Genomic DNA, 13,521 nt, shown 5'->3' with positions numbered 1-13,521 from the left:
CTAGTACTTCTACCACCACCTCTTTGATAACTACTGCTAAAACTGATTGTGATTTCTATTTTTTGGAAAGTCATCATAACTATTTAACTATTTCAACGACTACTACTATTACTACTGCAGCTTTTATTATTACTGTTACAGACTACTGTAAGAACCACTGGCCAAATTAGTAATGCTAAGGCCTCCAACTATTTGTATTAACTAATGATAATGATGAAGTAGGTATTACAAGCACAAACTTTTTACATTTAGCTACAAGTTTTACCACAACAACCTGAAAATTTCTAATGTAATGTGCATTAAAGGTTTACTTACCCCATACAATTGGTATAGTATCGGTACCAACGCAACCTACTAGACTTCTGTGTCGAATAAGACTTAATATGAATAAAATTATTGTTAAAAATAAAAAAAGATGTCAGCCACTGTCTCTACCTCCAAAAGAACAACACTGACCACCTTCTACATAACATCGTCTTGAAACAACGAAGTGTGATCGGTATGAGGTTTCTTCAACCACAATGTCACACAGAGAGAAACAGGAGGTCATTTCTGCTAGCAGCAATAACAATACATAAATGAAGCTTGTCATGAATGTTAAAAAAAGAAAATAAATTACTGGAACAAAATTGTTTCCCTTTGGGATAAATAAAGTATATTCTCATTTAATTTCATAACATTGTAGTAGCAATTTTCTTTTCATCTCATTTCCAAAGACTGAACTCAACCGCCAAGTGTTTGGTGCATTGTTTCAAAAGGCAGAGACGAGTGCTTGCTTATCACAGCTCTGTGTTGGGGATCTGCCTATGTGCATCTATCCAGATGTGCTTTTTGAACAATGGAAGCCCATCCACCTCTACACTGTTTACAGAGTTTTTTTTGTTTCAAAAAAGGTACAATCACACTGATGTTCTTGTCTTTCTTCTTCCCCCTCTTCCCCAGGCTGATTCCAACAAGACCAGGATCGACGAGGCCAACCAGCGCGCCACAAAGATGCTGGGCAGTGGCTAAACGCCCTGAGCCCAGAGCATGATCTTCCTGGCATTCTGCGCCACACATCAACAGGCGCAGACATGCTTTCATCATGGTATTGACCTTCTAGGTTTGCACACATGCACATATCACCTCCCCTTCCCATTGTAAATGTTGTTCTGTGTGTTGTCTGTCAAGCTTTTTCAAGATGATTGTCCTCGTAAAAAGATGATTTCTTATACTCCGTATATCATTCTTTCCAAAGGTTGTATATAGTGCTGACTTGATGGATCTCTAGCTCACTTGTGTTTTTATTCTCTTTATCAACACAACATACACAAACACACACAAGCACACACACATATGTATATATATATATGTATATGTATATACATATATATGTATACGTATACATACATTACACTGCTCTGGATGACAAGTATATAATAGGAATGCTGAACAAGCTGTTTGTTTTATTCTTTTCCTTTTCAGTATCTCAGTATCGTCTTTGTAAAACTGTGTCATACCATTTAGGCTACTGTCATGCTCCTTATTTTGATATTGTGACGACAAGAAAGAGAGAGGACGGATGGAAAAAAAACCTTGGTCAAGATTTACTGAGCAATGGTACAGCTGAACGAAATTTGCAAAGAGCACTTACAATCAAAAGGTGGTCGTTTCTACATTTTTCTTCATTGCAATCATACTGAGTTTCTGTTTAGACAATGTGCAAGTAGACTCTCTGTAGCTGTATTAGACATTGCATTCCAAGTGATGTGAATTGTGCGTTCTCTGCATGACAAATGGTAGATTTTAGTCTTATAAATAAAACTTGTCTGAAAAATATATATAAAAAATGATAACATGGCAGTAGCAAAATGACAAAACGCATGCTCAGTATTAGGACACAGTTGATCGTTCCATACTCCTGCAAGTTTGCAATAGTGCCACTCTTTCCGTCTCAATATATTTACCGACTGTGACCATCTTGTTGTACAATAATGCAAAAGGGATCAAAAAAGTGAGAAGGTTGAAAAAAATTGAGGACCTGGGGTTGTATTGAAAAAAAAAATGAAAAAATTTTAAAAAATGACCTGTTTTCTAATGATTATGCAGTTTAGTGGTGAAGATGTTGATTATGTGATGAAAGATGAGGACTGGTTGTGTTCTGTAACATAGGTTTTGGATGCTCTGAAAAAAAATGATTAAATAAAAGTTTGCAATGTAAAGCAAAGACGCATATTTCTGAGAGACCTTACTTTTATAAGAAGACTGTATCTGTAAGTTTATTCTCCCCGTGTGGTTTGTTATTGGTAAAAATACTGATAGTATTAAATAACAATACCTATACCCTGAAACAAAAAAATACAAACAAAAGGGTTTTTTGTTGCTTCTGTACTTTAGAGCTATGCACACCAAATCGCCAAAATGTTGAGTAGTTACAGTAAGGTGATTAAATACCTAAACCTGAATGACACAATAGGTTAAACTGTGAGATTGATGTCCTCAACGCATGTAATATTAAAGACTCCCTCTCTGTATCCTGTCAGTGTGTGAAGTGGTGGACATTTTGTAGCTAGCTGAATTGATTAAAAGTAATAAACCCTAGTGGCACCCGTGTCTGTCTTTATTGCTCAGAGGCTTTTGTCTCTTACTTAAAGTGCAGGGGGACATATCCAAAGAGTACCTCTTTAGGTATATGTACCTCTAGAACTTCGCTGATGTAGCAGACAGTCCACCAAATGTCCCAGCTTTATCTGAAAAAACAAGAAGTAGCAGTCAAGGGATTTTTTAAAAAGTCATTATGAATACACTGACAGTCAACAAGGTAATAGAAAAAATATATTCATATTAGTTGTGTGCAACTTAAATGTTATTTTGCAAGAAACAAATTATTATAACATAAATGTAGGAGAGTAGAGTCAACAAACATCAAGCAATTCTGACAGTTAACAATCAGATAGGCATAATACTCAGCATTAGCATTGGTGAATTAGACATTTTTATGAAATAACAAATATTACCAAAGAAATCAAAAAGGTTAAATAGTATCCCATTTTCAGATTTTTATGTATGTTCATCATTTATCTCATAAATATCTCATGTGACTCATAGTACTTCATTTCACAAAGCAAAAAGGACTAACTCAAAAGTATTTATCTATTATACAGTATTAGGGTTAGGAGTAGGGGGAGTCGGTTTGCTTTGTTGCATGTGCCAATCTCAACATGCACAATTTAAATCAGTCTGTGACACAAATCTGATGAGGCATGTCTTCATTGGGCAGAGATACACTCATGTTTGTTTGCTAAATGTGAGCTAAAATGCTACAGCTAGTAGCCAGTTAGCTTAGCTCAGGGTAAAAGGTGGAAATGTAATACCTTCTAGCCTTGCTTGGTCCAAAAGTAGCTAAATCCACCTGCAAGTAACTCTGTAGCACAAAAAGCCGAAAATATTTCATTAGTTCAGTCTGTACAAAACTAAATTACAAAATTACAAACTGGATTTTATAAAGTATAGTTCTCTGGAACATTTCAAGGGGGAAGACTTTGAGAATCCTCGATCAAATTCTATAGGAAAATTTCCGGATACATAAGATGAAGGTCGTATTACATATGTCTAACCCCACCAAAAAAGTAATCTGCTGAACCAGGAAACATATTGAACACAGGGTTATTTTGGGTAATGACCACCTTTACTTTGGTTATGTCACACCACTCAGTTGTCAAACAAAAATGTTGCGATTTTCTTCTTCTCTGTCAAGGTTTCTCAGCTACAGATACATGTATGTAGTACAATCCCAACATTTCTGGGCACAGAAACCCAGTTTTTCCCCCACCTGGTGATGCTATATGAGGAACGTGTACAATTTTGGAAAGCTGCATACTACATTGCATCAACGATCAGACTAACCAAGTAGTTTTGAATCTTTTTGTTTTGAATACTTAGCAGTTAATGGGATCAACTTTCTTTCTAGCACCTCCAGTCATAAGCTAGCTTCATCCAAAAATGACAAAATAACGCCACTTGATATAACCAGACACTTGCACAGGACCTTAGGGAGAAGAACCAAAACATATTTGCGATGAGAAAATCCTTCACTGTCATTTTTCATCCCTCAATTAATAAGTATCTCTGGCACAAATAGAGCTATAAGCATCCATTTAACCTTTTTAGGGTTTGCTTTTGTTGACAGTTGACACACAAATTCCCTCATCTGCCACCATATGCTGTCAACTGGTCCAAAACAACTTGCTGCACACACAAATGTATATTGAAGCCTCATGAATCTGACCAGTGTCCAACTACCTCAACAGATATTTATCTTAAGTCAGTCACCACACATTTTTAGCTGTTTTCTTCAGATATGATCGATATCAAGAAAATATTTACGAAGTTTTCATGTTGCGGTTACTGCTGAATTTGCAGTTGTGATTATGGTTCCGTCCCCATTCACTGAGACCGGCTGCAGCGTTGCATAACATGAGACTCAGACCTTTGCCTGGTGACCCTCGTTCACTTTTCAGGGGAAAAAAAAGAAAAAACAACTGCAAAATGTTATTCTGTAGACTACAGAATAACATTTCAGTGTAGACTGTAGATTACAACTGAGGATCTTTAAAAATATTTTTTTAGAATTTAGTAGCCTTTTATTAACCTCGAATGTTGTCGTCTGATGGCAAGTATGATCTTGCAGGCTTTGCTACCGGGTACACGGAGGCACACGTACTCTGCTTTCTCCTCCCCCTACAAATCTTCTCCATCTGCAAAAATAGATTGTGTGCACAATATGCTTTGTAAACTTCTACTGTAGTTAAGTCAAATATCCAGCTCTAAACTTGACAAAAGGGAAAAATGAGTGGCACCATTCCTGAATTCTGAAAGCATTTTGGTTGTTGTGCACACACACTTTTGGCATGGATTCTCCACAGTTTAACAACTGTTCAAAAATAGCTGTGTAGCAATATATAATATTATAGCGTGAGCTATTGCATGGTAAATATTAAAGTAAACGTATGTTGAATGTAATGTATGTTAGTGTCAATTATGCTTTTGAGCTGTGGGGTTGAAAATTGAAAACTGCATTTATTACTTTTGAATGATAAGGATGAACTTTTGGAGGGAAAAGTTCGTGTTAGCTTGGCTAGGCTAGTTACGTGAGTAATGCTAACTTTACAAGGTTGGTTGTTCTGCATTTTCAAATAGATAAACAAGTTACTATTTAATTTTTACTATTATTGGACTTTAAGCACTCAGCACTGACCTGTTTTGTGAAATGTCAGCTGTATTACTCTACAGCTCTGGTTCCAACATCACAGCGAGCGCTGTCAGTCAGTTTTGATTTTTTTGCACAAAAACGACAACTTTAACATTTACGAAGCAATTTTCAGGACATATTGACCAATAATGTGCATTGATACTACACTGACTATGTATTTTATTGAAGTTTTTCTTTTTTGGAGCAGCAGAGACACATTTATTACTGTTCTAAATCGTAGAGGGTGAGCCGGGATGAATTCTTCTTTTCTGCAGAAGACATAATTATTCTATATTTCCTTTTTTGATTTTCATGTGTACTGAATACATGCATCTGTAACCCTGTTTATTGTGCGTCAGGCCAGAAAACTACTGTAAAATATTAATTAATTGATTAAAATATTAATCTAAAAACTTTCTTCTGGTTAAAACCGTATAAATTGACAAAATAATTGTGTGTCAGCTGTGCAAAAACCAACAGATTTCAACCAAACATTTTATTACAAAATGTCATCATGGAAAATGTAAAACAAGCCTTAATAAAGAAGTTCTTTTACTGAAATGTATTCTGTTGGGTAGATTAATCTGCAACAATGAATTGTATTTGATCAAATTTAAGGGTTTGGACATTGTAGAAATGTGCTGAAGTCCTAATGAGGGTTCATCCATGGCAGCATGACAGCTGCGACCTCCACATCTGCTGACCTCCCTGACAAAGAGTCAGATGGTGAACGGTAAGAAAGACTTCTTGAACCGTTCTTTGTGACAGCGGAGCTGAATCAGTCTGTTGGAGAATGAGATCCGCTATCCCTGCAGTGTTTCATGGAGAGAGTGGGGAGGATTGTCTATGATGGAGAGCAGTTTGTTCAGTGATCTCTTGCTCATCACTGACTCAAACGTCTCCAGTTTCAGTTCAATAACTCTGCCAGCCTTCCGTATCAGTTTGTCGATCCTGCTGGCATCCCTGGCACTGATGCTGCTCCCCCAGCAGACTACAGCAAAGTAGATGGCACTTGCCATCACAGACTTGTAGAAGATCTCCAGCATCTTGCTGCACACATTGAAGGATCTGAGCTTCCGCAGGAAATACAGTCTGCTCATCTCCTTCTTGTACAGTGTTGGTGTTGGCAGACCAGTCCAGTTTATTGTTTAAGTGCTCACCTAAACTCGTGTAATCAGAAGAAAATTAAATAAAATTATTAGAATTCAATTCAATTCAATTCAAATTCAAAAATACTTTATTTATCCCAGAGGGAAATTAAATGTTGATGTAACTCAATTAAATCAAGGAGTTATTATAGATGCTGATGGCTGTGGGCAGGAAAGATTTCCTGTAGCGGTCCGTTTTGCATCCAAACTGAAGAAGCCTTTGACTGAAGAGACTCTGTTTTCCGATAACAGTCTCATGGAGAGGATGTTCAGGGTTGTCCATAATTCTCTTGATTTTATGCAAAATCCTTCTTTGCATTATTGTCTCCAGAGGTTCCACAGTCGTCCCCAGAACAGAACCAGCCTGAATGTAAAACAGAAGGGGAACTGTTTTACATTCAGGCTGAAATTAATAGTTTTTTATGAATGTTATACAGTTATTTATTCTTGCTGATTTGTTATTGTAAATAATTCTTAATTTCCTGCTCCGTCTTCTAATAGAGATCTTAATCTCAAGTTGACTACATGATGAAACACTAAATGAAGGGATGAAATAAAACTAATATTAACCACATTATTAACCATATCAGACCTGGGGTTGGTCTGCCACCATAGATACAGTGTACATGAAGGAACAGAGCCATCTCTTCTTCCTGAAACGGGTAATTCTACATTCTAAACTATGATATTTCAAAATTGGCTGAATATTTTAAAAAGTTGAATTAAATGGTAATAGACGAATGTCTTGAGACCCGTTTAAACCCATTTAGACCCATCTTGCTTGCATTAGCTAGATGCACTTAAACTACAACTAGCTGGTTAACACAAATAATGAACTAAAACTTAACTTACTTAATTAGTTAAAGACCAGTCAGCTAATGCCTCACAACGCCAAAAAAAAATGTAATTTCATCTACTTGTCAGAGAAAATACTTCAGAAACACCAAAAATGAAGAGCGTTCCATGGTGGAACTACTGATGTTCGGAACTATCCGGAACTATCGGCGGTTCCATTCCTTTTTATAGAAGTCTATGGGAGTGTCGCCACTCTCTTTTTACACCACTCTGGCCCATGCTAGGTGCCATCGGGTAATAAGCCGAGGGACGGATTGCCAGTCCATCACAGGGCCAACAAAATGATAAATGACACAAATATCCATGAACGCTCACTCTTACCCTCAATTTTGTATCACCACATTGCCTAACGTACATGTTTTTGGAGTGCGAGAGGAAGCAGGAGTGCCCAGAGAGAGCCCACGCATGCACGAAAATGCCATGCAGACTTAACAAAGAAAGACCCCAGCCCAGATTCAACCTGGGAACCTTGTTGCTGTGAGTCAACATCGCTAACGACCTTACCACCACGCATTCCGTATTATATCATTAATAATACACAACTTATTTTAAAGGTCTATACAACAGACAGGTTTCGGCTTAATCTGAACTACTTTTGATACTTCTGACTCAATAATGGTGCGAGCAAGTGTCGTTTTGGTAAGTCTTTTGGTAAGACATTTGACTCAAATGTCATGACATGAGCCAGCCTTGACATGAGTTTGGGCCATAGCTGAACTCAATGGAGAGGAGAATCTGCCACTTTTTTGACCAGGTAACAAAATCACATCCTTGGAGGAGTGGTTAGAGTGGGTTGTCCATTAACCAGAAGGTTTGGGGTTCAATTCCCACTCTTGCCACTCAAAAACTGGTGAAACTGAGAGCTGGAGGGATCAGTCCATGGCTGAGGTGACTTTAAGCAAGGCACTGTACCCCCATATTCCCTGGGTGCTGTGATTGGCTGCCCACCACTCCAGTGTATGGATCCTGTCTCTATGAGTGTGTGACCCTGAGTGTGTTCAACAGGTGCCAACCTGGATGGGTTGGATTTCATGTATTATTATATATGTGCATAACAATAAAATCTGATCTTAATAACCTGGCTGAAATTCATAAACATGTTACATAAACATAAACGTCCCACGACTTTTGTCCAAAGTTGTCATACTGACATCAGGTTGTCAACAGGTGAAGACTTCTTAATTGCATTGGCCATTTTTTACTCATCCATCTACTCTCTATACCCACTCAATCCAATTCAAGGTCGTGGGGAGGCTGAAGCCTATGCTAGCTGCTATCGGGTAAAAAGCCGGGGGGGGGAGCCCTCCTAGACGGATTGCCAGTCCATCACAGGGCCAACAAAATTATAAATGGCACAAATATCCATGCACGCTCACTCTTACCATCAATTTTGGTTTCACCACTTAGCCTAACGTGCATGTTTTTTGAGTGCGAAAGGAAGTCGGATTGCCCAGAGAGAGCCCACGCATGCACGAACATGCCATGCAGACTCCACAAAGAAAGACCCCAGCCCAGATTCAACCCGAGAACCTTGTTGATGTGAGTCAACATCGCTAACGACCTTACCACCACGCAGCCTGTGTGTACTTATATATCATTGATAGTACAAAACTTTTTTTTTTGTGCATGAATAGTGTTGGTCCCGGCTTATGGATAACTGGACAACACAATAAGTGACACCCCCCCCCTTTCCCCGTTCCCAAGGAAGACCAGTGCCACATCAGTTTCTGTAGTCACTCAACAATATTTTATTGTATAAAAAGGCAGATTATATCTTCAGTGTGAGCACGGCCACAACAACAAACCAAACAAGCTAAAGGTTTAGAGGAAAACTCTTACCTGAAACAAAAGAAATTGAAAAGAAAATACAGGGATCTTACTCCCTGAATATAAACATCAGTCATTTTCAGGCATGGGCACCAAAACAGTGCGAAGGACGAATGTATTCCTAGTTCTTATTATTAGTCTTTCTGTAAATTAAATGCTTTATTTGGGGGTCTGAACATGACCCAAAACTCATGAAATTTTGCAGAATTTGCTATTTTCAAAGCTGATTTTTAAAGTTAAAATTAGCATTGAAATGTCAGAAATTTAAAACATAAAGTTGTGAGGGAAGGCATTATTGGAAGAAGGCTTTATTTCATGTACTTCAGTCACATGTAATCATAAACTGATCATCTTAAAAAGATAAACACAAGAACTCAGGCAAAAAATAAAAACACATTCTCTGAGACTTGACAAATTACTGAGAAGATTGTAGGTCATTTTCTATTTATTTATTTGATTTTTAAAGTTAGATTAGAAATTCTAACTTAAGATAAGTGCTGTAACAAAGACTGAACAAAACTTATAGAAGGGGAACATTGGGAAAACTGAGTCAAAGAAAAAATAATAAACTAGCCTAAAAGGTAACTCAAAAAAGATAGAGTTGCTATAAAATGTTTTTTTGTTAGTGATCATTTATTCTTTTACTTTAATGTTTTTTTTATTTTTACATTTATTTATTGTTTTGTATTATTATTATCATTATTTTATTATCCTTATCCTTTCTCATTATTATTATCTGTACAATTTCTATAGTTTTAATCTTATGAGTGAAACAGCCTATGTAAATTGTGTTTTGATCTATGTTATAGACTTAATTAAAAAGGAAAAAAAGGAAAGAAAAGAAAAGTAAAAGAAAAGAAGATAAAGAAGGAAAAAGGGCCTCCATTAGGGGGGGTGGTGGATGGGTTTAGAAAAAAAAAGAAAAGAAAAAAAGAAAAAAAAGACTGAACAAAACCCAAACTTTGGACAAAGTTACAACACCATGACAATCAAAGTTTAGTTGTTTTTATTTAAGCTTCTTTATTGGTTTTATTTGAATTTAAATTGTATATGACTGTTTTATATCAACATTTACTGTGTCTGTATGAACTTAAAGACATGGTAGGTAATCCTGTTCAGAAACACATTTTGTAATACTGGGTGAAATGGTCCGTCTATCCTGAGAGATATCTATACAAGATGTATTTAGAAAAAGGGACGAAAATAATCAGACCTCTGTGGCAGCTGCAGGACTGAGAAAAAGCTGCGATCAGCGGGACGCTGATCTCGGATTGGTCGCCTACAAAAAACCAATCAGATGCCTCTGCTTTCTGCCTACGCCCCCCTCTGCCGGCTCCCTGCTCCATGTGCGCATGCGGTTCTACCGGCTTTGGATGAAGCACTGACGGAATGGGGAGGGGGGGGTGGAGCTTAGAGGAGTGGACACTTTCGAATCTTGCTAGCTCTCTTGCTAGCTCTCTAGGATTACCTACCATAGCTTTAAACTAATTAAATTTTTTTTAAATTAAATTTGTTTAATTTTGGTTACTCACTGTTTGAATTTTCTAATGATGAGGTCATGAGGTCAGATTGACGTTGGGCCTCAATCCATTCGATCTCTCTCCTTTTGTCTTCAGCCTTCTTCTCCTCTTTCCTTTTTACCTGAACTTTTCTATAACTTATGATTTCTTTGAGGTCTGCAGCTCGTTTTGTCACCTCTTTCTGCTGCTTCTCATTTTTAGCATCGTAAGATCTGATCTCGAGCTCGAGTTTCTGTTTTCTTACATCTTTGATGGCAGCTTGCTCTTTCTTAATGGCTTCTAATTTGCACGACACTATTTCTGTACGAATCTGTCGCTGTCTGATAATTTCATGCGGCCCTTTTGGCCTTTTCTTGGCCTGTTCTTCTATTTCCCTACTAACACATTCTATGCGTTCATCCTCAGCCTTTTGTTTTCTCAACTCCATTTCTTTCTTGAGATATATATATCTATATATATATAGATATATATCTATATATATATAGATATATATCTATATATATATAGATATATATACAGTAGATATAGATATATAGATATATATACATACAGTCTAGGTAATTAAGACAAATACACAAACTGAAAAATGTACTTAAAGAAATGGCATCTATCTATTTATCTATGTTTGTCGTGTAAGTCGAACGCAACAAAGTTGGTCTGAGCCAATCACAACTATTTTTTTTAATTTATTATTTTTTACAAAATGTACAGAAACATGTATACACAAAGGTAAATCGGGTTGTACATGTTCAAGGCACACATAAGGTTCTAAGATGAAAGAAAAACGAGCCAATCACAACCGTCCGACGTACAGCCAACCGCAATGTACTCCCATTCAAGCGTCCAGCCATATTGTGTGACGTGTTCAGCAGACGACGGACCTCGAGCCGATCTGGAAGCCGAGCCGATATGGTACCTACAACGTCACGCTGGGAAAAGAGACTTTTCTGGGGCTTTTCTGGCCGTTAGAAAACGTTTTGACGGATTGAAAGTTCAATGACTTAAAAATATAGAATATAAAGATTAGTAAATAACAACGGTTACTGCTGGAGGCGTCCTGTGAACAGTTTTACAGGCAGAGGCGGTTCCTTCATAGGGGCGATTTGTGCGACGCACTACCAAACACGGAGGTTTTTTGTTTTGTTTTGTTTTGTTTTTTTTTATCTAGTTTCTAAGGCGTGAGTGATCTGCTGTAGGCAAACTGGTTGTATATGTCATTGTCCATTCAGATTAAGGTCGCGCCTGGTGTTGCCACGCCCATTTGGGGCGATTTCTGTCAGGGTCAAATTTGCACCAGAAATCTCCCATTGACATTAATGGTACGTCAGTTTTTTTCAAAAATCATGCTCCCGATACATTTTCTATTAGGGTTTATGTGCTCGCACAAACGACGTGCTTTCGTCATATGTCTGTTGCCAGACATTTTGTCTGCTAAAGCAGGAAGTGACGTCGACGCAGCTTTAGCAGCAGAGAAGCTATTAGGCTTGTGTTGATAATAATAAACTCCTGGACTATGTACAAACTTCCAAATGCATCGCTTTGTGAGTACAGACCATATTTGTACTACTGTAGAAGTTTGGTGTCATGGCATGTGATTTTAGTGTGGTAATTTTGGAGATACTGCCAGGGTTCGTTAGTGCTTGTACTAAGCTATTCGGGATAACTCGGTAACTCGGCTGATGTTCAGCCAATATCGGAAAAACTTCGGGTGGGCTACTTGGCTGGATGTCACAGTTCAAATGACCCTAGGATGAATCTACTCCGAACCATCCATTTAAATAGCAGACCTTACTTTTTTCAAATGTGGGTTTTTGGGCCGCATTAAACCTATTGTCTTATCGGTACTGCGCACCAGCTGTAAATTTTATACCGGTGCTACACATCAGTGTAACTACAAAGGAAAATCGCATACAAAACGGATTTCAACTATTCCAAAAATGAAAACTGTACTCACCCAAAACTGACAGGAATGTGGCCTTGCAAACTGGCACTTTGTGGGGGTGCTCATCACCAGGCACGGACTGAGCGGTCTGGCATTCGGGCACATGCCCGAAGGGCCGCGGCCCTGACAATGTTTTTTTTTTTGTTTGTTTTTTTCTGTACATGGGGCGGCTGCTTAACCCACTACGCCACCGACCGCCCCGGCCCTGACAATGTTAATCGCGGCCCTGACAATGCTCATCGCGGCCCTGACAATGTTAATCGCGGCCCCGCAGTCACGGTCTGTCATCATGCTCCCTCGTCACCTAAAAAGTTCCTTCTTACTGACCTTTCAACAGCTCCTTTTCGCTATTTATACCACTGAAATCGCTATACATTACACACTGACGGTGTGACCTTGATGATGTGTGTTTTATTTTGGTTCATTTACATTACATTATTTTATTTTATCTGAATATATCTTCGTACGATGTAAAAATGTTTAAAATAAAAGAAATGTATATCTATCTATATTTTGTATGTGTTTGAGACAACTGGAGTAAAGCAATGCCTTGTGGGAATTTCATTTACCCGGCTCCCGCCAAAACAAAATAGAACGTAGTAGAAGATTCAACATTCTGTAGCTTGTCGGTCAAATAGCGGATGGATTACTAAGTTACAACAATTTTAAAAAATGAATCGAGGACCAGGAGGTATTAAATGACAGAAGGGGGGAGCGGAGAAAAAGAAGGACAAATTAAAAAGAGCACTGCTTTCGGGGGGCGAGAAATGCGCTTCATTGGATGGGTTTTTTTCCATCTGCTACAACCTGCTGCGCTAGCACTGATGTTGCCGACACTGGCGAGGACGAGGATGGATACAATCAGCAAGAGGACACCGAGGAGGAACAAAATGAGCCTAAAGAGGATGGGGAAGCTTTGGATGGAGATGGAGACCGAGATGGAGACTGATGCTGCAAGAGAGGAGAGCATAACGCATGTGAGTATTACAGAGAAGATCG

General features: G+C 38.1%; 1 protein-coding gene across 2 annotated transcripts in view; it reads left to right on the top strand.

Annotated features, from left to right (window-relative positions):
- snap25a (synaptosome associated protein 25a) overlaps positions 1–2,580 on the top strand; it is a 40,882-nt gene extending 38,302 nt beyond the window's left edge. For both annotated transcript variants that reach the window (XM_075459891.1, XM_075459890.1), the window contains exon 8: positions 943–2,580. In XM_075459891.1, coding sequence (XP_075316006.1) covers positions 943–1,011 — 69 coding nt within the window. In that variant the 3' untranslated portion in view covers positions 1,012–2,580. The remainder of the gene's footprint in view (positions 1–942) is intronic.
- The last annotated feature ends 10,941 nt before the right edge of the window (positions 2,581–13,521 follow it).

Source organism: Odontesthes bonariensis, chromosome 24, assembly GCF_027942865.1.
Source record: "Odontesthes bonariensis isolate fOdoBon6 chromosome 24, fOdoBon6.hap1, whole genome shotgun sequence".
NCBI classification, from domain to species: Eukaryota; Metazoa; Chordata; class Actinopteri; order Atheriniformes; family Atherinopsidae; genus Odontesthes; species Odontesthes bonariensis.
Note: the sequence above shows the minus strand (reverse complement) of the source record. Positions and strands in the feature narration are given on the sequence as shown.